The 24,803-nt window shown below is 40.1% G+C and overlaps 1 protein-coding gene and 1 long non-coding RNA gene across 4 annotated transcripts in view; one reads left to right on the top strand and one right to left on the bottom strand.

The window, feature by feature from the left end:
• PTPRR (protein tyrosine phosphatase receptor type R) overlaps positions 1-24,803 on the bottom strand; it is a 227,553-nt gene that overhangs the window by 92,448 nt on the left and 110,302 nt on the right. The window contains exons 2-4 of the mRNA XM_036251020.1: positions 22,917-23,030; positions 19,774-19,929; positions 12,350-12,460 (exon numbers count right to left, since the gene is read on the bottom strand). Of these exons, the coding sequence (XP_036106913.1) occupies positions 12,350-12,460; positions 19,774-19,929; positions 22,917-23,030 (381 nt within the window). The remainder of the gene's footprint in view (positions 1-12,349; positions 12,461-19,773; positions 19,930-22,916; positions 23,031-24,803) is intronic.
• LOC118623441 overlaps positions 12,601-24,803 on the top strand; it is a 35,304-nt gene continuing 23,101 nt past the window's right edge. For all 3 annotated transcript variants that reach the window (XR_004958281.1, XR_004958282.1, XR_004958283.1), the window contains exon 1: positions 12,601-12,753. This is a non-coding gene — a long non-coding RNA (uncharacterized LOC118623441). The remainder of the gene's footprint in view (positions 12,754-24,803) is intronic.

Genomic DNA, 24,803 nt, shown 5'->3' with positions numbered 1-24,803 from the left:
AAGGGTGTATAGTCAGAAATAAAGGATGCACTAACTGAAATAAACAATAATTTACAGGAATCAATAGTAGAGTAGGTAAAGCCAAGAAGCTAAGCATTGGTTTGGAATATAAGGAAGCAAAAAACACCCAATCAGAACAGCAAAGAGAAAAAAGAATCCAAAAAAATTGAGGATAGTGTAAGGAGCCTCTGGGACAACTTCAAGTGTACCAACATTCGCATCATGGGGATGCCAGAAGGAGAAGAGAGAGAGCAAGAAATTGAAAACCTATTTGAAAATGTAATGACAGAAAACTTCTCTAACTTGGTGAAGGAAACAGATGTACAAGTCCAGGAATCACAGAGTGTCCCAAATGAGATGAACCCCAAGAGGCCCACACCAAGACACATTATCATCAAAATGCAAAAGGTTAAAGACAAAGAGAAAATCTTAAAAGCAGCAAGAGAAAAGCAGTTTTTTTTACCTACAAAGGAGCTCTCGTAATGCTGTTAGTCAATTTCTCAAAAGAAATTTCAACAAGAAATATTCAAAGTGATGAAAAGTATGGACCTACAACCAAGATTACTCTATACAGCAAAGTTATCATTTAGAATCAATGGCCATATAAAGAACTTCCCAGACAAGAAAAAGCTAAAGGAGTTCATCACCACCAAACCAGTATTATATGAAATGTTGAAGGGTCTTCTTAAAGAAGAAGATAAAAAGTATGAACAATTAAATGGCAATAAATACATATCTATCAGTTTGTATGAATCTACAAACAAAATATACAAGCAAAAAAGAAACAGACTCATAGATACAGAGAACGTTTTGTTGGTTGCCAGATGAGAAGGGGGTTGGGATGGGCAAAAAGGTGAAGGGATTAATAAGTACAAATTGGTTGTTAGAACTGACAAACCTCAAAGGGAAAGAGGAGGTGGGGTAGATAAACCAAAGAATTTCTATGCATATATGCATAGCCAATGGACACCGACAATAGTGTGGGGAAGGCAGGAGGGGGGCGGGAATGGGGACGAGGGGACCAAGGTGGGGGAAAGGGGGGAACATTTGTAATACATTCAAATATAAAAATAAGTTAAAAATAAATAAAGAAATAAGATGATTGAAATAGAAGCTTTATAGAAGATAACCGTGAAACATGGGCTTATGACATTTACAGAAACAGATCTGCATCGTATACATGTAAGAAGAAAGTCTTGCGAAATATTAATGAAAGAATAATTATGCTATAAGCCATCATTTCTTATGTTGGCAAATATTGCATTAGTCATATATTAACTTGAGTATCTAGTAAATACTTGAAATAATTAAATTTAGGACATCTATCAAAGAATACTTTGGACAACAATAATATTTTTTCTTACCCTTTCCCTGTTTAATTTTTAATGCATGTAGAAAAAAATTACTTTCCTCCATTCTCAGACCTCTTTCTAGAATGGCTAATATAATTCAGAAATGGTAGGATCTTCACTTTTAAACTTTTGGAAGAACTGGAATGACTGCTGAGAAACTTGAAGAGACCCTATTGTGAGGTGAGCTAAGTATGTCTTTCCTGTCCCCAGGCTTCCCTTTTTTTTCTCTTTTCTTTTAAAACTTTACTTATTTCTATTTAAATTAATTTTTTAAAGGTTTGACTAAGATATAATTGACATAAAACATTGTATACGTTTAAGGTGTATAAAAGAACAATTTGGTATTGTTTCCCTTGTCCTGGGGCTGGCTCCTGTCCTCCGATTCCTGCAGAAACTAGATGTTCGTGTTTCTTCAAGTCTCTTCAAGAGGGGACTTGATGGGGTGAAGAGCAGACTTCACCCGCCACCTGCAGTGATGACACCCGTGTCCTGTTGGGCTCCCCTGTTCAATTTCTGGAGCCCATTAGCTAAGTGAGTGTCATTTTAGACTACAAGCTTTCCTGGCACTTTTCAGTCACATTTACTCCAACTCTGGGGCTAAGTCTTTCCTTTACTTCCAAAGTTCCTTTAAATTTTGGCACTCTAAATTTTAAATCCACTGGAAAGATACAAAGTCTAAATATATATATTTTTTGGTAAAGGAAGGATATAAATAAAAGCTAGGAAAGAATTCACCTGAAATTATAGAGGAAATAAATACCTTTGATCACTTATTTCAGGAAAATTTTAGAGAATATTTGTCCAGTATTCTAAAAATCTATTGGTTAAAAAAATCCTATTCAAGCTTGGTCTGTGTGGTTTAGTGGTTGAGGATCAACCCATGCACCAAGAGGTCACTGGTTCGATTCCCGGTCAGGGCACATGCCCAGGTTGTGGGCCTGATCCCCAGTGGGGGGCACGCAGGAGGTGGCTAATTGATTTCTCCCTCATCAATGTCTCTATCTCTCTCTCCCTCTCCCTCCACTTTTTCTAAAAATCAATAAAGGAAAAAAAAAATTTTAAATATCCTATTCAACAAGATAAAATTATAAAGAAAAAATAAGGATAAAATAAACACACAACAATCTAAAAGGAAAAGGTATCAGACTGAGATTAAAAAGAAAATAATTCAAAGAACTAAAAACGGTAGCAAGAGGTAAATCTTTGTAAGTAATAAAGAACAGAACTGATGATGCAAATAATACAACCAGTGGTACGTGAGGTGTACAAGGCAGTGTTGAGAGACTGGCTGGAACGCAGAGCAAGAGGAGAACGCAACGAAGATACAGACGAGAGAAAAGACAGGACATGGAAGTCAGACAAAAGTCATGGTCAATGACAAACCAGTATGAATGACAGGGAAGCAAGTCATGTCTGTTGAAAGAAGAGTAATTGTGAGAATAAAATGGGGCAATTTTTCATCACTTTGAGGAAAAAAATACACGTTACAAAAGATGCATGAATTCCACAACTAGATAAATTGATGTTCATGTGTATGAAGGCAACAGAATTTTTCAAATACTCGAGGTATCAGAAAATATACTATCTGTTTACCCTTCCTGAAGAAAATCTTACTCAGTCATGAGAAAAGATGATTCAAAATTAAGCAGTAAAGAGCTAGAAATTGTAATGTGAAAGGGAGCTTTGGAATTATTTAACCACAGAGTGGAAACTAAATGTAATTATGTCTCAGGCTTTGTCTACAACCCAACATCTCAGACTGTAGTAACAAAAAGGGAGGTTGGGGGAAGGCAGAGAGGTAAGGTAAGAAAAAAAAAAAATAGAGGTGAATATATGTTAAGTGACTTTTTTTTTTTTTAATATTCACCCGAGGACTTTTTTTCCCCATTTTTGTTCAGAAGGAGTGGGAGGGAGAGAGAGGAAGAGAGAGAGAGAAAAGCAATGATATGAAAGAGACACATTGAGTGGCTACCTCCCGCCGACCCAACCAGGGTCAGAGACTAATCACAACTGAGGTATGTGCCCTTGGCCGGAATCAAACCCCAGACTCATTGGTCCATGGGCTAATGCTCTAACTGCTGAGCCAAACCAGCCAGGGCTATGTAAGTGACTTTTTAATTAGGGATACAGAGGTGATCAGAGTTAGGATGGTTACTGGAGGTCCTTCTGACCTAACTATATTAAAGAATAGCTTGGCTTGCCCAAAGCAGCGGTTAGCGTGGCAGAGCCAGGCCCTTACGTCACCTCTGGGACTGCTGTCACCACGCCATCCTTCTTGAAGTCTGACTCTGACATCACACCTGCAGCAGAGGTGCCTCTCGCCACTGAGTCTGAGAATGACCTAATCTAAGAATATAGCTTTTGTGGATGGAAAGATCTTAAGAAAAAAGACTATGCACATCTGAGGTATAAGTAGAAACGCATTATTATAATCTGAGCTGTCAGGAAATTAAAGAGAATCCTCAGTGTCTTTTATGCCAGTTTACTTGGCCTGGAAACGTTTACCCTGGTGCTATTTATTGACTCTGGTAGGGTTCAGCTAAATCTTGAATTTTGGAGAACAAAGAGTTCTAAATATTTCATGACAAATATTACTTAAAAAAATAAAAAAGATGTCTAATGCTAAGTGACAAGTCTTCTTGCTGTTATAATTACTTTCACAAGCCACAGGATAGAATATACTCAAGACAAATCCCCTTCCCTTGTGCATAATGCCTAAGGGCGGGGACGTTTTGAACTCACTGCTTCTCTTCTGTTTCCATAACCCTTAGCAGACACTTTGCCATCACACCACCGTGCAAAACCAAACACCCTCTAGAACAATACCAACCCGACGGCACGTATGGGTTAAGCTAAACACATAGCTACTAAAGGATGAGGTAATAGAATTTAAGGTGGGATAGTTTTTGTTTTTTTTTAATTGCAGGTAAGTTATTTTCCTTAATGACAGAAACAAATATATCTGCACATTTACAGAAAAATATAAACAGAAGATAAGGCACATATTATATAGTCTAAGATCCTGCCATCTAAACCGAGTATGTCTACGGGAATCTTTGCTTGCCTGTTCACATTTGGGTTTTGGAGCAGCACAGTTCAAAAATGGAAATGAGCACCTGGCCAGTTTAGTTCCGTGGATAGTATTGGCCCTCGGACCAAAGAGTACAGGTTCGATTCCAGGAAAGGGCACGGACCTCAGTTGTGGTTCGGTCCCTGGCCCTGGTTGGGGTCTTGCAGGAGTCAACCAATCGATGTGTCTCTCTCACATTGATGTTTCTCTCTCTCTCTCTCTCTGTCTCTCTCTCCCCCTCCTTCCCTCCTCCCCTCCCTCTCTCCTACTCTATCTGAAGATAAGTATCCTCGGGTAAGGATTCAAAAAAAAAAAAAAAAGAAAATGAGAAAGCCAAGGAACTGTGTGGCTTCCCAGTAGTTCTTGACAGGTCATGTTTATGATTCTATTCGGGGGAAACAGCTCTAGTCCTTCTTGACCATTAACAAGTTTGTGTCTTCATGAGAAACCTCCGTTATGCATTTTACAGCCATCTGTTTGCTTCATCTCTGGTTAGAGGTCCATTTTTTTAATCCTCACCTGAGGACTTTTTTTTTTTCCATTTTTTGTTCAGGTAGAGTGGGAGGGAGAGAGAGGAACAGAGAGAGAGAGAGAGAGAGAAACATCAACGTGAAAGGGACACATCGAGTGGCTGCCACCCACACGGCCAACAAGGGCCGGGGACAAACTGCAACTGAGGTACACGCCCTTAGTGGGAACTGAACCCGAGTCTGTCTGGACTGCAGGCCGACGCTCTAACCACTGAGCAAAACCGGCCAGGGCTAGAGGTCCATTTTTAAACCGTCTCTATATAGTGTGTGTACAAACGTATTGCTACATCTTAATTAGGGAAAAGCAGAACTTGCATGGTGTATAATACTTATAAGACATTGTTTTAAAACACTCAAGAGCCCTGACCGGTTTGGCTCAGTGATTAGAGCGTCGCCCCGAAGACCAAAGTGTTGCAGGTTTGATTCCTGGCCCCAGTCAAGGGTCACGAGGGAGGCAACCAATCGATGTTTTTCTCTCTCTCTCTCCCTCCTTTCCACTCTATCAATGGAAAAATATCCTCGGGTGAGAATTAAATTTTTTTTTAAATACTCAAGAGACAGCTTCGGCTGTGGGAAAAACTGAGGGGTTTGCTACTTGGCAATAGGGCATCTGCCATGAAAGGAAGCTGTAGGGTGGCTGTTCTCGGCCTGTGGGAATTCTGCTGTTCTAGGGGCACCTGGCAATGTCTGCAGGTGTTTTTGGTCGCGATCCTGGAGTGCGTGCAGCGCTGTTGGGTAGATAGTAGGAATGCTGCTAAATACCCTACAAGGCAAAGGGCAGACCCCTCCCCACAACGGATCATCCAGTCCAAATGTCCACAGTGCTGCTGTGGCGAAATCTGGGACAAAGGATCTTAAAAATCACCGGTGATCTCCTCCTCTTACATTTAAACCCAGAGTGCTTTAACAATTTGTGGAAGGTTAGAAATAAAGTCTGGAATCCAGGGTTCCTGACTTAGGCCTGTGATTATTCTCCTCTCTGTTTCTTGGAAGTCCCACACCCTTCTTCCCAAGCTCTTCTTCCCAAGCCTCTGGGAGTATGTCAGGGATTTTCCTCTGCACAGCTGAAGGTCTAGAAAAAAAGCTTATGCGTATTTCTCTGGGTTAATGCGTCTTGTTCGAAAGTTTGACCTAACGGCTTATCATAGCAGCGGCAAGGCAATATTTTTTACTTTACCTTTAGAGCTTGTTGTTTTGAATTCTAGGATGCAATAACATGTTTTGATCATTCAAAAAAGGAAAAGAGAAAGGAATAAAAGTTAAACTATAGCAAGAGAAAAAAATAGCAGGAAGAAATCCAGAGGAACAGAGAAATGAGAGGAAGCTAAAAAAAAAAAAATCATTCTCTAAAGCCCTTTTGCAGTTTATGATTTTTATTTTAAAAATCTCAGAAGCAGGTCACACAAAACATCTGTGTGAATTATGTTCAGATTTTAAAATGCCCCCCACAGTCCATAGCATGGGTTTGTTCTTTACAGTATTTTGCAGTTAGTTCTGAAAGAGCTCGTTCACTTATTTCATTGAACTGAATAAAAAGGAATTAACCCCTACATTATTCCAGAAACAAAACACTGTGGATGCAAAGATGGCATTGAACCCTGTCCTGTGGAAGCTCACAGAAGGGACAGATGTGCCTGCACAAGACACTGAGTCCACGCAGCAGAGCTGTGTCTGCAGTAGGTACGGTGTGTGCCTATCAGCTCCGCCTGGTTGAAGAGATCTGGCTATACAGGTGTTCCCGCCCTGCTGGTAGGCCCTTTAGTGGCCAGAAATAGATGTCCACAAGATAGAGGGACAGAACCACAATTTGACAGTTTTATCTGTGGAACCACAGTAAAGAGTTCAGACTTTTAATCCAGATAGACTTGGATTGGAATCCCAATTCCTCTTCTCAGACACCCCTATGTATGTTCCCACACATTGTCTGTTCTTTGTCAAGTCACTGGTCTTCTCGATACCATGGCTTCCTCATCAGTAAAATTAGAAAACTGATATACATTAAGGGTTTATGCATAAAGCCTGTAGTTAACAACACTGTTTTATATACTTAAGGATTTGCTAAGCGGGTAGAGTTTATGCTGTGTTCTTATTAGAACACAAAATAATAATGATGAATAAAGAGAGTAGGAGGAAACTTTGAAGGTGACGGATACGTTTATGGCATAGATTGTGGTGATGTTTTCATGGGTATATACTTATCTCCAAACTCATCAAGTTGTATACATTAAACATGTATGGCTTTTTATATATGTTAATCCTCAATATGTTTAATACCTCAATATGTTTATATGTTTAATACCTCAATAAAGTGATATAAAAATACATTCAATGTTTAATACCAGGCTGTAAATTTAGTACGAGTAATAAATGGAAGAAACAAGTTATTATTGTTATTATTTTTTTTTCTTAGTAAAGGGATTGCATTTTTACCTAAGTGACTATTATTTTTACAGAAAAAAAAAATTTGAAAATTAGTTTGAGACACATACTTACTTTGGAAAATGGTTCTGAACCAAATAATTCCAGCTAGAAATTGAATCCCATTTCTTTTGATCTCTAGAGATTATACATAACAAGTTAGAAAAGCGTGGCTATTGATGTCCACCTTACATGTAGTTACTGAGTGATGCTCAGGCTGTAGCAGGTGGCCCGAGCTGGAATTTCCTGGCTCACCTAAGAGGTCACGACTAGAGAAACTCTTTGCATGACACAGGAAGGGCTCTTCTGTGGCCTAACGTGCCAGCGCTTTACTGACCCAAACAGCTGTTTTCGTGTGTTTTCCTGTGCTTCCCGGAAGCAATCTGGCTTACAGACATCTCTCCCTACATTTCATGATTACTTTTGTACTTGTTACTAACCCTTTAAGTACAGGTCAAGGTCTAAATGAGTTGATAGATGCTATTATTGTGGGAAGTTGCCCACACATATTTTCTTGGAAAATTGTATTTGTCCGTTTGTGGCTCCACCCACTGTACATTCTCGCTGGACAGGTGCTAAGTCATACACTGGAAATGTCATGCTTGTCTAAGTTTATGCCTGGCAGCATACATTTTTTTATTTTATTTTATTTTTTTTATCCTCACCCGAGGATATTTTTTCCATTTTTTTTGTTAAGGTAGAGTGGGAGGGAGAAAGAGGAAGAGAGAGAGAGAGAGAGAGAGAGAGAGAGAGGAAGACATCGATGTGAAAGGGACACATTGAGTGGCTGCCACCCGCACGACCAACCAGGGCCGCGGACAAACCGCAACCGAGGTACGTGCCCTTAGCAGGAACCGAACCCGGGTCTCTTGGGACTGCAGGCCAATGCTCTAACCGCTGAACCAAACCGGCCAGGGCTTGATTTTATTTTAAGAGTGAACAATATGCCGCATTTCAAGAATTTGGCCGAGCCCTGTGTTGTTGTTACACAGTATACGAAACCTTCCGGTGCAGCAGTTCCTGTGTGATTTCATAATAAGTCCACCTGCATTTTATTTCTATGGTATGGAGGAAGGCTGGATGCAAATAAGGCGGTCTTTCATAAGTATAATGAATGCCCCTAGAAAAATTCCGGGTTATATCTTTTTGGTTGTTGTTTATCCTTACCCGAAGATATTTTTTCCATTGATATTTAGAGAGAGTGGAAGGGAGGAAGGGAGGTTGAGAGAGAGAGAGAAACATTGATGTGAGAGAGACACATTGATTGGTTGCCTCCCGAATGAACCCCAACCAGGCCAGGATCGAACCTGCAACAGAGTTATGTGCCCTTGACTGGGAATCGAACCTGTGGCCCTTTGGTGCAAGGGCCAATGCTCTAACCACTGAGAAACACTGGCCAGGCCCCACTTATATCTTTTGTTTTGCCATGGAATCAACAAAATGAGAAACAGAACGGGAATATAAGTATTTAAGAATCACAAAAGTGACAGTATAACTATTGCTGACAGATCTAAGCAAGAAACTTAACTTTAAATCAAGATCATTACCAAAAACATTGGAACATTTACAAAGATAAGCTTATTTTAGAGAATAACATCTGACATGCTCCTAAATGTGAGCTGTTGACTTGTCAGTGGCTAAATTGCATCAGATAAACTTAACTTCATCTTAATCCTGTCTATTATATTAGGTAGTTTTTATTTTTCCATCAATATGAACTCCTTTCTGTGTACTGATGGTTGGCTTCTCTGTTCATTTTTAAGTGATCTTTTCATATTAAAATCTAAGGTCGTGTTTGAAATGTACATCATTCCACTGCTTTCTTTCATTCATTCCAGACTACTGGGATTCAGTTTAGAAGTACCACTTCCTCACTGCTCCCCACTTCCAGCGTGTGCCTCTCCCAGGAAGTGGGAGCATCACCCCCTAGGCAGCTAGCCAAATAGCCCTGGAGTCATCCTAATGTTTGTCTTTCCCTCTCCCGGAGAATCAGCCCACAGCAAGTCCCATCAGTTCCACTTACAGATAAATCCCAGCCCTTTTCTTCTCTCCACCTCCACCACCACTCGCTGCTCTGGGCCACTGTCATCCTTCTCATCAGGCTGATGTAACAGCCTCCAGAGTCCTCCTGCTCCCACACTTCACCCCGGCTCGGTCCCCAGCCACTCTGCACCGGCAGAGAATGTGATCTTTTCAACACGCACATCAGAGCTCTGCTTAAAGCACTCGGCTTCCCGCTTCTTGACTCCAAAGAGGCCAGGCCCAGGCCCACCTCCTGTTCCCACCTGTGCTGCCTGGGAGCCTCTCCCACGCGCCCCTGCTCAGACGTCTCGCGTTGCTCTGCTGGCCTCCTCACTGTTACGTTCTCTCTTCGTGGCACTTTACACTATTTGAGATTTTTTAAAAAACAGATAAACCATTTTTTAAGAGCAGTTTTAGGTTTTCAGAAAAACTGAACGGAGAGTACAGAGTTCCCTTTATCCTTTCTCCCTGACCTCCCTAAACAATTTCCCCTACTATTAACATCCTGCATTGGTGTGGAACATTTGTTATGCTTGCTGGGCCAATGTTGGTAGAATGAACTGAAACCTATTGTCTAGATTAGGGTCACTCGGAGTGTTGTACATTCTATAGGTTTTGACAAATCCATAATGTCATAAATAGGTAAGCCAATGTAGGTTAATAATAATGATGAACAATATAATAATAAATAAATAAATAATACAAAAATAAACTCTGTGTTTCGTGTACTCACAACTGTAAACCTCCTTTCGCCAATCCCTGTGTTCACCATTATAGTATCACGCAGAATAGTTTCACTGACCTGAAAATCTGCTTCACCTATTCACACCACCCCACCCCGCCCAACCTCTGGCAACCAACCGATCTTTTTACTATCTGTATAGATTTGCCTTTTCCAGAATTCATATACTTGGAATCATATAATATGTTCACTACTTGATTTTTTAAAATATTGGTTATCCATGCACCCTCTAGAGTACAGGAGAACAGGAACTTTACCACTGTGCCAACAGCAGGCCCTCGGGGGCTCCTCTGCAGGGATTTGTGGATTGAATGAATGGATGAATGTACCCAGCAACCAGTAGACTGAAAACATCTGTTCTTTTGAAATATTCTTTTCTTGATTTGCTCTAGTAACTTTGGAGCAGACTCGTCTAGGTTTCTGACTTTTCCTTTGGTGCTTTGAGATACTGGGAAAAGAGCTGTTTCCCAGCCCCAAGTGGTTGAGAGTGTGGCTGCCTTGGGGCCTTTTGCCACCTGAGACCAATAGCTCTGGTAGTGATAAATCCAGTCATTTCAGATTTGCAAGTGCTCCCTGGGTTGGAAGTGCAGAATCTGGAGCAAGTCTCACGTGTCAACAGCAGGCTGTGCTGCCTCCCTCCACCCTCTGGTGCTCACAGGCTGCTCAGGAATCTGCTTCCCCACTCTCCTCCCTTCGACCCTGCCTTTGCTCTTCTGAATCCTGCCATTCAGCCTTTGAACAATTTCCATTTTCATCACTCTTTTCCCCTTTCCACTTTCCTGTCCTCACATCCTTTTCACCTGTGAAGCAGAAGAACGCCCTAATGTGACCCGCGAGAGAGGACAGGGCACGGGAGAGTCCCTGTGTTAAGAAAAGGAAGAGCCAGGTATTTTAAAGTGCAATCGACCACACAAGGAGCCACACCTTCTGAAACACTAAGCATGCCCAGAAGTCTCTGCCACAGTTTCCACAGCCTCCAACATTCTCTCATTAAAATTACTTTTCCGTAACTTCTCCCATCTAATATGAAAAATCCATTTTCTCACTCAATTCTTAAATGAGTCTTTTGTTTATTGTATCACGATTTTAGAACTCTTCTTTTTTAATGCCTCTGAATTTTTTAGGATGGAAGCTTTAAGGTATTCCTACTACTTCCTATATTTAGATTCAAGGAAATATGCTTATCTTCACCCTAATCAAGGCCTTTATTGTTTTATATCCTTCAAGTTTCGACCTACTCAGCCTCTGTCTTTCCAGACAGCCCTGATCTTTCTAACATAAACCCCTTCCCAGCAGGGGGAGCACAAATGAACAAACAAAATCCAATAAAACACCAGCAACGCTGTTGATTGCAAAGAGCATAAAGATGCCTTTTCTGGGGCATTTGAAAACTAAGGAAAGAATGTTTTCTAAAATGTGCAAAATTAAAAAAGAATGAAGCACACAGAAAATGTTATTAAAACCCATTTGTAAACTTCAAATATTTTAAGTCACAGAATTTTCAAAAGAATAAGAAAATCTTTTTCTATTTGAAACGTACCTGTTAACTCATTCACTACCAAAGAGCACTGCGTAGGTTAGTGAGTTTAGGTTTACTTTGGGTTCTGTTTTGTAAATTAGAAATATACTTTTAAAGGCTTCACATTTATAATTTGTCATTTGCAGAGCGATTTGCAGTTATAGTTTTATAGTACTCATTCACCTAAAAAAATTAGTTCGTAGTGAATTGTATAGCCTTTGAGTCTATAATAATTTCCTTTTCATGTCTAGCATTTCATAAAATACATTCAGAGCCCTTTAAAAATGAGTAAATCAACCACTTTTTAAGGAGTAAGCTTGCCCCTAAGACATATTTCTTTTTTAAAATGTTTCTGAGGTCCATAAAAATGTTATAAGTGAAGAAATAAAGTAAGCCCAAAGTGTGCCCATGAGACTTACATGACTTTGAGAGCTTTAGTGACCTCGGGGAATCACTTCCTAAAGCTTCATTCTCAGGGTTGATCAAGTTACTAAAAGCCCGAGTGCAATTCCAGCTTCGGTCTGCAGGTCAGAACCCATCACTCCGCTGGCAGGTATGAAACCCCCCTCACTTAGCAGGATCCTAGTCTGGCTTCTATTCCCGGCCTTTTCAGCATTCATTTGAATGGCAAATGTATCCAATCGTATTAAGCAGTGAGCTCAGCAAAGGATAAAATATATAAAGAAGCAAACTTACCATCAAGCACGTTACTATAATAACAAAGATGCTGAGAAATATGACAACAGCATAAAATCCTTCTTTGCTCCAGATTTTGTCCGCTTCATGCTGCCCTTGTAAAACATTTTTCTTTAAAAGCAAAACAGAAAGTCCGACGTTAAATGAGAGCTTGAGGAGACTGGCGTTTCTTATCAGACACTAAACATATTTTTAGCTTGATTCCATTCAGTGTAGTAGAAACACCTACACTCCCCGCTGCAGAGCTGCTTCTCAAACTGATCTGACACAGGCTCTGCCGCCTTAGACAGGCAGAGACTCTTTTATCTCCTGTACAGGAGCGAGCCTGCCCAGCCTGGCAGGTCCGGGTCCCAGGCTTCGTGAATGTCCCGTCCAGTCTGTCTTGGAAGTGACCTGGTCCATAGGTAAGAGTTCTGTTCTTTTCTGTGTTGAGGAAACTGTTTCTGGAGCTAAGTCCCCTCCTCCCACAACACCCTGGTTCAAGCTATAACACAGCTCTTAACTTTTCAACAAAAGTGAAACAGGTGCAAAAAATGTATCTCATGAGGCATTAAGAAACACAGCAACAATGTCAGGATCACTTCCTTCTTTTTTTTCTCTCTTTTATCAAACCTCTGTATTTTTCCATGCAGTCCTATTTGTCAAAATGTGATTGAATTTCCACCTCCACTACATAACTTGTTAGAATATTATATCTTACTTAAACATCAGGGAACACTGCAAAGTTCAGGATTATTTAGTAATGAAATGTGAAATAGTTTTATTTTTATATATACTTTTTTTTGTTTGTTTACTACTTTGGGGGTGGAAGGGTAGAGAAGTAGGAATAAAATGTGAATGAGTGTCTTAATTTTATTTTACCTATTCTTTAAAGAAGCATATCCACTAAATCGAGTCTCAGAATGCATTTAGTTTTATGAATCAGTGGAAATGTATTAATTTATGGTTAAAGAAACTTTAACCTGGACCAAATGGCCCACAGTTAGGAAAAACATATCAAGGCTAGATCGAGTAAAATGTTTCCATTTGCTGACGGCTGCCGTTCCCCCCTTTTGTGAGAATGTGTCTGCCCTGGGATATGGTCTCCAGCGACTAAGAAAGCCTTGAACAACAAGATATTGAATGCTGAAAAGCCACATGGAGAAAGGCCCTGGAAAATGAGAGGTCAGGTTGACATTTCAGCCACAAATGAGTTCCCACCACTGGGATGACTTCAGCCCGTACCACCTGGGACAGAACAACCTGGTTGATGCTAGTTAACCCACAGGATTGTGACAAAGAAGAAGTGGTAGTCGAAGAAAAGGAAAGAAAGCCTTGAATAAAACCTGTCCTTGTGTCTGAACTTAGAAATCACCGCTAATTATTTTTCAAGCCTTTAAACATAATAGAATGCATTCACCATTTGTAAATGAGACAAAAAGAAATATTTGCCTCAAAAAAACATTTTATGAAAACTTTTATCTTGGAACTCAAGTGAGTCTTGGTGGGGAGCTGAGACAAAGTAGAAAGGGTCTGTTGAGTTAACTGAGTTAAATAGTGATGAAAAACAATTTGAGGGGATCTTTTATTGCTTGGAATTGCTGCGTGTCTATTTTTCGTTGCTTGTAAAACATTGATGTGCGTACTAGATTATCTTGCCTACTTTCTAAGACACAGACAAATTCATGGATATAAAAATGATTTCAAGATATATTTTTAAAAATATGTAAATGGTAAGTGAATGGAGAATGTGAAATGCTTGATGAAATGATTAGAAACCAACATCTTTCTGAAAAGGAAACCTTGGGTTCTAGTGACAACTCGTCTTTTACTCTTTTACACCATCCAGATCATATTTTATTCCAATGTGTCCATAATATAGCTGGCAACTAATAAAACAAACTAACAAACAAAAAAACACCACAAAACACTCTTGAAAAGCAATCAAGTACAAATATGTAAATGAGTTTTTGGCAGGCAGCTAACCAGCACCTGTGGCTTGCTACAAAGCAAACAACTTAGTTAAGCCTTCAAGTAGGCAGCATAAACTTGTCAAATTTAAGTATGAGGATCTGAGCTTTAGTTAATGTAAAATTTGGATAAAAAGGGGTGGTTAGGTGGGTGGAAAGATTTTGTGTTCCTAACCTGATCTGGCTCATTTCTTTTCTTCCTGCTATAGTCGCACACCTCCTGCAATATCAACATGTTCCTTTCTGTTTAAGACAAATCTGTTTTGTTTCTCTTTTAACCAAAGCAGTGATGATGGAAGAATTAACCTCCCACCCTCCACTCTCCCACCCCCAGTCAGAAAGACACATGTTTTGTACTCTCAGAACTTAGTCACTGCACTTTCTTGGTAAATAGATTTCCTTCTGAGTCATGCTATTCCTGCTGAGCACTACTATATTTGTGCAGAGATCCAAAAGCCTTGATAAGGGTCGGGTAATAAATGGAAAAGTTTGTAGTTAAGATTCCACAAATCAGAAGAGTATAATTCACAGGACTCTCCCATCTAACCTTTGCATGAGGTTAAAGTGATGCTTTTTATATTTTGTCAGAGGGTTTCATAATTCAGACCCCACGGCCAGGTCCAACCAATGCTGCTCTACCACTTTTACCTCTTATTTCAAACACTCTTAACAATATTTGCTCTTGAACTCTGTTGCATTGGAAGTTGTTGGGTTTTGTTTTGTTTTATGATTTAAAATTTGGGAAGTTTCTTGTATCACTGGATCCATAAGAATTGCTTCTTTATATCTCATTTAATAATTTGATGCACTCTAGTTTTGCTTTAAAAAAAATAAATTATGGCCCTGGCCAGTTTGGCTTAGCGGTTAGAGCGTCGGCCTGCGGTCCGGAGAGACCCGGGTTCGGTTCCCGCTAAGGGCACGTGCTTCGGTTGCAGTTTGTCCCCGGCCCTGGTTGGTCGTGCGGGTGGCAGCCACTCGATGTGTCCCTTCACGTTGATGTTTCTCTCTCTCTCTCTGTTCCTCTCTCTCCCTCCCACTCTATCTGTACAAAAAATGGAAAAATATCCTCGGGTGAGGATAAAAAAAAATAAAATAAAATAAATTATGATACCAGATGGTGAGGGAGATTCCCAAATACTAGGAGATCTGATACAGAGACTTTAGGAGATTTATCTCTTTGGGAGAGATGAAGCACACATAATAAGAATGAACTAGAAATATTACAAAATCTCTGGTTAAGTGATGAACTTAATCCAATTAATGAGGTGCACCTACGAGATGGTTTTGTTGGGTGAAGCCACACTTCACTGTGCAATGCACAGGGCGGACAACTCGTCTGAATGATCTGACCTATGTTACCAGTCCTCGGCCTCAGCACCGTATGGCTGGGACTGTAACTCTTCGGACTGCAGGCTCATGCTCCTAGTACAAGGGAACAAGCACTAACCTCCCGGATTCCGGTTTGTATTTATTTGGTAGGATATTTTCTCTTTGCAAATATTCAATGGAAGTATCAGCTGACACTGGCCTGTTACTTAAAGAAAGCAACTACCTCCTTTGCAATATAAAACCTATAAAACTGGAGTCAATGGTAACTGAACAAAAACAACCAAATCCTAAATCTTTTTCTTTTTTTGGTTGATCCTCACCTGAGGATATTTTTTCCACTGATTTTTAGAGAGAGTGGAAGGTGTGGGGAGAGAGGCATTGATGTGAGAGTGACACATCGATTGGTTACCTGCAGTACATGCCCTGACTAGGCCCGGGGATCGAACCCGCAAGCCAGGTACATGTCCTTGACGGGGAATTGAGCCTGAGACCCTTTGGTCCTCGGGCCGATGCTCTAACCACTGGGCAACACGGGCCAGGGCTAAATCCTTTTTAGTGTGAATGCAGGACATATTGTTTCAATAGATTACTTAATTTTATAAAAGCATTTATTAATGGAAACTAAAGTAATGAATTTAATTTTATTTCCCTGAGATTTGACTTAATAGGCAAGAAATCTAGTTTTATCTTTAAGAGCATCTTATACTAAAGTAATATTTGTGCGCCTACAGTGTTCTAGATACTGCACTAAAAATATTTTTTTAAATGTCCCTTTGTCCCCCAAAAGACATAGATTCAAAATGAAAACAGACAATAAACAAAAGTAATTCTCTATTTGGTATTTTTCTTTCCCAAAAGTTATTTCTAAAAAAAAAAACCAAGCCAATAAAGAAATGGCAACAACAAAAAATACATCCTTCCCTGAAAGTAGATAACATAAGTTTAGGAAAAGATGCTTTGAGACATGACTCACAATGTTCTGTCATCCATGTAAAGGATGGAAAACCAAAATGACAGTATTCATTTTTTTTCCTCTTAATAAACATGCTCCCATCGCAGAACTAGAGTTTTAAGATAAAAATGTGAAAGCATGGGCGGGGGCATCAGCTGTCATCACACACTAACCACAGAGCATGAGTGGGACAGCGGGGACCCCCAGGCTGCCATCGCCGGCTTGACCGCTCTCCGCAAACGCTTCAGCAGCGCCCCTTTGGCCGCGCGAGTCTGAGTCCCCCATGAGGACGGGCTGTTTCTGTGTTTCGAGCTGCAGGTTAGAGTGCAATGCTGGGCCGCTTTTAAAAGTGCCCAAGCAGCCTTGGCCAGTTTGGCTCAGCGGTTAGAGAGTCGGCCTGCGGTCCAGAGAGACCCGGGTTCGGTTCCCACTACGGGCATGTACCTCGGTTGCAGTTTGTCCCCGGTCCTGGTTGGGTCATGCGGGTGGCAGCCACTCAATGTGTCCCTTTCACGTCGATGTTTCTCTCTCCCTCCCACTCTGTCTGAACAAAAAATGGAAAAATATCCTGGGGTGAGGATTTAAAAAAAAAAAGTGCCCAAGCAGAAGGCTGGATCCATTCACCTGTCCTGGAGGAAATGCCCTTTATAGCCAATTAAAATACTTTCTAGTCTCCTGCAACATGGTATTTCCCAGTGTCTAGATTTCCTAGATTCCCACGATTTCATAAGAAAATATTAAACATTGACCATGAAATACACTTTCATTATTAAAGTACAGCCCTGTGGTCTTGTGGGCTAATAGTTCTGTGATAGGCAGTGAGGATAAGCTCTTCACCTTCACCAAGCTGGGGTGTGTTGGAGGACCCTCCAATGCGTACTTGATTTCACCTGGTGTTTTGTATGGTGAGATTCTCTTGGTTCACAAATCTGGATGAGTCACTGAGCTGCCATGTTCTTAAAGCATTAAGAGTGGCATTTAAACTCAGAATAAAGCACCAGGGAAGAAGGATTACATAAGTCACTCCTGAAAGCTGACAGGAAGTAGAATAAATTAATCCAATGGTCTTTTTAAATTTTAAAGAATTGTCCTGGGGAAAATGTGTGAAAGTCAGCCCGTGAGGGACCTGGACTGTAAGGGTTGGGTTCGATGCACAAAGGAGAGGCCCTGCAGAGTCGCAGGCAGGTAGGGCTGGGAGGGGAGTGGGTGCTTGGGCTTATGCTGGTCTTTTCCTCTGGTCTCTTCGAAGCATGAGGTGGCCTCTTCCTCAAAGCTCCCCATGGCACAGCATGGTAATGCTGTCATACCCCTGCGTTCTCTCGCCTGCTTGTGTCTCATTCGCCCTACTAGAACATGAACCTAGTGAAAGCAACAATCATATTTTGTTTGCTTATTCATTTATTTTTCTGACTTTGAATACCACTAGCACAGTGTCAGGCTACTTGTGTGCCCACTGAATGCCAGGCACTGAATGAAGGCACCAAGGACACGGATAAAATGAGCTGGCATGTCTCCCAGGGAACGGCAGTGCAGAGATGGACTTGAAGAACAGCAGAGGATGAGGAGTTTTCACACTGAGCTCGACGAGAACCCACATGGCTGAGCACTCACGTGTGTGGAGGCACAGGGAGGGTACAGGAGACTGATCTCGAAACATGAAAGGTGTATAGATGGAGCAACGTGTGCAAAAGCATGGAGGGAAGAGAAAGTATGGGGGTGTCACGGTACCTATGAAGTTTGGAATTGCTGAAGCATAAACGAGGAGGGTATTATTCAACAATGATGAAGCCTAGCACACAAAGTATCATATGCCATATTTAGAAATGGCACGTTTGATTCTGTAGCGTTTAGGAGGCCAAGGAAGAATCATAACATTAGAAGGGCATGGCCAGATTTATTTTAGAAAGATTACCCTGGTGCCAAGAGAGAAAAGACACTGTGTGTGTGTGTGTGTGTGTGTGTGTGTGTGTGTGTGTGTGTGTGTAGGGCAGGGATCAGAGCGATGCTAAGTGCAGAAAAACCAGTTGAAGGTTGTTATAGTCACAATTCAATGACATACATTTTCATTCTGCCAATCAATCCTGCATTAAAATATTTGTTCAGTGCCTACCGTATATGAGGATTTTCACAAATATTAAACAAATTAATTCATATTTCAACTCTATAAAATAAGGACTAGACCCATTTTTTTTTTTTAACTTATACCCATTTTGGATATGAAGAAACTGAGCCTCAGCGAGTCTGACACCACAAAAAGACTTGATTTCACAGACATTAAATCACCTGCCCAAGGTCACACATACATCTTAGGTGACTTTGGGTTTCAAATGCAATCTTGTACCAACACCACACCCGTGATATTTGCTGAAAGGAGAGGCATTGTGCTTTACTGAAAAATGGGACAGACTAAGAAACAAGATGTCTAGATTTTCAACATTGCTTTATAGCTTACATGCCTTGTCACCTTGATGATATCACTTAATTTCTATGGGTTGAACTTTTGTACCTATAAAAATGTTCCCGTATGTTTCCTCCAGGTCTGATTCTGTGATTCGGTGAATTTAATTACATATGTTTAAGATAATGATCATTCTAGTGAGTTTCCTGGTATGGGATGGAATAGGAAGAGCGGAAAAGGGACAGAATTCATCAAAGAGTGAGAATAGTGTGGTTGGTAGGGGAACTTTAAACTGTCAAATTTGGAAAATACCCACAGTTCTTAAGAATGGGATCTTCAGCAAAAGAAAAATCACATTTCAAATTAATTCCACGGTTGGGGAACACGGTGACTATTTGGTGACTATTTTGCCCATGGAGGCAATGAGGAGGGTGCACCTGTCGAGGAAGAAAGATTTGAGTGTGTTTTTTGGACATTTCAGTTTCAAATAACCAACTGGCAAAGATATCTAAATGATCTTTGTTCTAGACAATGTACTGAATAAGTCAAAATAAATTACAAGGCCATAAAGATTTAGAGAAGAAAGTGTCAAAAATGGAAATTGATGTGAAAATGAACTTCCATAAGGAATAAACATACATGGGGTGAAGATCAGAGAATTCTGACTCTTGGGGAGATTTTTATTATCAAATAACATACAATAAACAGCATTAATGCCAAAGCTTCTTGAGGTTGGGTTACCAGGTTATGCTAAATGTGCAGATTTTCGGATGAGATCTTCCGAGCCACAACATACCTCAGGGGAGACTTCGGTGATTCCAAACTGGGATAAACTCTGGTGTAAAACATCGGTATTAAGTGAACGCAGCACTTCCTCAGACAGCAGGGCGTCAGAAACCCCTCCTTTTCGGTTTATGGGAGACACAAAGAGTTCCACACTGTTCTTCTTTCCCTGGTAAAGGCAGGTTATTTGCCTATGTTAATAGACATTTTTAAACAGCTTTGGGAACTATTCTACCTTCCTCTAGAAACACCAAAGAACGTGGAAACCCTAGAATCTTTTTTTTTTTTTTAAGATTTTTAGATAGCGCGGAAGGGAGAGGGAGAGAGAAACATTGACTGGCCGCCCCCTGCACACCCCCTACTGGGGATGGAGCCTGCAGCCCGGCATGTGCCCGACCTGGAATCGAACCAGCAACCTTTTGGTGCCACACTGGCGAGGGAGGAACTCTAGAATCTGAAAAGGCACCTTGGAGATTACATTTATTAGTGATTCTCTGGTACACTTAGTAATACCAGCCCAGAGTTTGAAGTCTTCATATAGCTTTCTTTTAAGTAACTGACACCTCAATATTTTTAATTTTATATTTCACTGGATGCTGGTTTATTTTCTATTCCATACTGTGATTTTTTAAACTTGAATTTGTCATCATTATTTATACCCCCCAACCCCACTTCCCCCTCCCTCCCCTCCCCAGTCACCACACTGCTGTCCATGAGTTCCTTCTCCTTTTCCGCCTTTATTGCTCAATCCCTCCATCCCCCTGCCTCCCACCGAACCCCAAAGCTGTCAGCCTGCTCTCTGACTCTGTCACTATTTTGCTTGTTTTGAAATATACTGTTCAGATGTTCCCTGAGTAATTACATTCAAAGAAGAATTGTAAAACCCAGTGAATTGAATAAAACCTGATGCAACAGTACAATTATTAGGCATCGCCACTCCGTTTACTTTTCTTATAATGTGTTTTAATGGAAGGCTGGACTCAGTAAGGAAGGTGATGCTACGTGAGCTCTGGGGTCACTTGCCTGATTGTGTTCTCCACCTCAAATGTCACATTTTAAAGTCCATCCTTGGGTAGAAATGCATGTTGCACAGTAACATCATGATACTTTCCTATCAGGATTACCTCATTAGTTGAAATGGAGACAGAGGATTTTTTTCTCCCATAAATGCAGACAGGACACATACACACAAAAAATAAACATCACACAAAGCCATCGCCTCTGACTGATTCTCTTTACAAGTTGTACAATGTACTTATGGGGGGAGTTACTGCTGGTCTTTCCTTTTTGACACGGAGTTCTTGCATGTTAGAAAACTTCCTTTTAATGCAATTTATGAGTTCAGCCAAGGATAAAATGGAGTATGAAAATACTACTAGCAATCCAGAAAAATAACATTCTCTGTGTTCGCAGGGAAAAAGTGACAACAATGAAGTATAGCGTAATACAGATGTCAGACATGTTTATAATAACTTAAATAGTTTATGACCTAATAACAACGATAATAGGAATAGAGCGATTGCTTTTGGCCTGACACGCTCAGATGTACCTTAAATTTGTTATCTCATTTTAATACTCAAAACCCCTCCAGGATGTCAGTGTTATAATTCTCTCCATTTTGCAAATGAAGAAACATAAGTAGCTTGCGTAAGGTCATACACGGGACATGGCCAAGCTGGAAATGGGGTACACGATCTTCATCACCATGCGCTGCTGCTTCGGGTATTATCATAACTCTACCCATCATAATAACTGCTCTAAGAAGCAGATGTGTGTACATGCTAGTAACATTCTCCTGGGACATGCATGTCCCTGTCTGGGTGAGGAAAACCCCTTTATTATCCCTGCAAAGACCTATTTTATATATATAAAATCTAAATCTAGTGCTAAGACAACTATAGTACCTAAATCTTCTCAGTTAAGCAAGGTATGCTTTGGATATAACCCATTTCCCTCTTTCAGGGTATTAGGAAATACTGTATTTTCTTTCCCATGGTACTGAGTTAAAAACTTTGGTTTGTAAGCATATTTAGTCCCAGAAAATAGTTGACTTAGAGAACAAAGTCATTATGGGAAATGAAACAACTTGCCCCATCCACACACATAACAATGAAAACAAAAACAAAAACAAAAAACAAAAACCCTAAACCACAATAAAAAGCAAATTCTTCTCCAGGGCTGGAAATGAGAGGTTGGTTCGGTGGAAAGTCGAGCCCAAACAGGGGAATCAGAATCTAGGCAAGGAGAACATGCAGTTCTTGCTTGAGTTCCCATTGCAGTGGAAATTAAGAACAATTTTAAAACTGTAAGATGATTCCCAAGTCCCTTTGCACAGGAACCTTAGGTAATTAGCCTTTTACAAAGAGAAAGTCATCCGCTAGGAGTTGGCCTTTCTCTGCCTTCGCTCAGGCGCACCTTCAAATACAGATGGGCACGAGTAGTTGGATGACATCAAGGTTCCCAAGCGCTGAGAAGAGGGGAGAAGAACGGATGTGGGAGATCGATTGATGGGTCTAAAGTGGGCTCTGTACAAAAACTCCTTTGGGTTTGCCCCATCCTCACCTCAATACCTATCCACGCCTTCTCGAGGCTTTTCCGACCACCTGCTCTTGCATTCCATTTGGAATGCTATCTTCAAGGATTTGCTTTTCTTTATTATTTCATCAAAATTCTCTCTGTGCATTCAGTATCCTTCATCCTACTGCTATGCTTGAAGGAGTTTTCATAGGTGCTGTCTGAAGACAGTGCTGTAATGGACACCGAAGGTCTCACTCTTAGGAAGAATATTTTGGGTGTAGTGTCAGGTTGGTGACAGGAGTATTTTGGGGCCGCTCTATTCAAACCAACCAGGGTCCTAGCCTTGAACTGTGGGAGGGTTGATACATTTTTTCTCTAAAGGGCCAGAGAGTTAGATTTAGTCAAACAATCTGTTAGAATGACTCAACTCTGTCATTGTAACATAAAAGTAGCCATAGGCAATATGTAAACAACTGGCTGTAGCTTATTGCAATAAAACTTTCTTTACAAAAACTGCCAGTAAGCCAGCTTTGGCTCAGGGGCCATGGAATGATAGTATAGGTGTTTTAAATTATTGCTCTTTACTACTGAGACCTTCAATAAAGATCAATGCTTGAACTTGAAATGGAGGCGTCTTACAATGAGGCGATTGATGTGCACTTGCTGGGGTAAGAGTCCTAAAGCTGCCGCCACTCCCTGGCGGAACAGTCGAAGCAAGGTTATGTTCAGCTTGTTGACATCCATTTGCAGTGTCTGGGGAAACAAAGAGAGCCAAGTTATAGTTCAGTGTTCGGTTCAGGATATTCCACTCCTGACCGATGATTGACCACAACAATTTCTGTCACTTTGATACATTTACACTCATGGTGCTTTGTTGCATTTTAATGGAGATAACATTATAGGGATATTTTCCATGAAAATCTAAATGGTCTTAGTTAAAAAGATGGTGCATGGTATAATAATGCAATCTGTCTGGTGTTAATCAATAAGGTATATGAATGATCAATTCATAAAGAATTTCACTGAAATGTGTGTTGGTTTATTCAGCCTTGTTTTCATATCCTGATGACAGAATGGAATATGCAGCCAAGTGTATTTCAGTAATCCAAGCTGAAGGACGGCTTTACTTGGTGTTCACACGCAATCACAGAAAGGAAGATGCTGTGTTAGGTTCCACAACACCAGACTTGACAGTCTCTCTCTATAGTGTTCTGATGCCAATGCAAGGCAAAGAATGAGGTGCAATGATGCATTTTCAAGGTAAAGAAACCAATGGTACTGGTGATTTGGTCTAAAGTAAACAATTCTTATTCAATTGTTTGGGCAAACACTCTTAATTTTCAAGTTGTTTTGGACAAAGACAACCGAACACCTAAAATTTCCTAAAATACAAATCAAGTTATGAAATTAATAATACAGCCTTAATTTAAGTAATGGGTGCATTACTACATTTAACCATAGTTATCTATTTTCAAAAACGCACCATAATCATTTGAGATATTATGTAAGATAGGGAAACTATACATTTAATACATATATATTTGATAATATTTTATTTTTATGCCATCCTCAACCCCCCACCTCTGCCAACTACCAATCTATTGTCTATATCTATGAGCTTTTTTTTTTTTAGACTTCATGTAAAAGAGAGATCATCAGTATTTATCTTTCTCTGTCTGACTTATTTCACCTAACATAATGAATGCCTTTGAGGTCCATCCACATTGGAGCAAATAAGAAGATTTCACTCTTTTTTTGTGACTGAATATTATTCCATTGAGTGTTGTACGTATATCTAAAACAATGTCTTTATGCATTTATCCATCAAAGGACACTGAAGTTGTTTCCATATCTTGGCTATTGTATGCAATGCAAGGGGGTGCACATACCTTTTCAAGTTAGTTTTTTCACTTTCTTCAGATAACTACCCAGAGGTGGAATTACTGGATCATATGATAGTCTGTTTTAATTTTATGAGGAACCTCCATACTGTTTTCCATAGTCACTATCCCAATTTACTTTTCCATCAACAGTGCTCAAGGGTTCCCTTTTTTTCACACGTTCACCAATACTTGTTATTTCTTTTTTTCTTTCTTTTTAAAATAATAACCATTCTACCAGGTGTCAAGTGCTATCCATTGTGGTTTTAATTTACATTTCCCTGATGATTAATAATGTTGAGCATTTTTCATACACCTGTTGGTCATCTTTGGAAAAAATGTCTCTTCATATCTTCTGCTCATTTTTAAATTGGATTTTTTGTTGTTACTGAGTTGTATGAGTTCTTTGAATTTTGGATATTAACCTCTTATCAAATTTGCAAATATTTTCTTCTGTTCAGTAGGTTGCCTTTTTATTTTACCAGTGGTTTACTTTGCTGTGTAGAAGTTTTGTAGTTTTATGTAATCTCACTTATTTATTTTTGCTTTTGTTTTGCTTTAACTTTTCGTGTCAGATTCAAAAATCATCGTCAAGGCCTATGTCAGTTTACCACATATGCTTTCTTACAAGAGTTCTATAATTTCA

The sequence above is a fragment of the Molossus molossus genome, unplaced genomic scaffold, assembly GCF_014108415.1.
Source record: "Molossus molossus isolate mMolMol1 unplaced genomic scaffold, mMolMol1.p scaffold_m16_p_10, whole genome shotgun sequence".
Lineage (NCBI taxonomy): Eukaryota > Metazoa > Chordata > Mammalia > Chiroptera > Molossidae > Molossus > Molossus molossus.
Note: the sequence above shows the minus strand (reverse complement) of the source record. Positions and strands in the feature narration are given on the sequence as shown.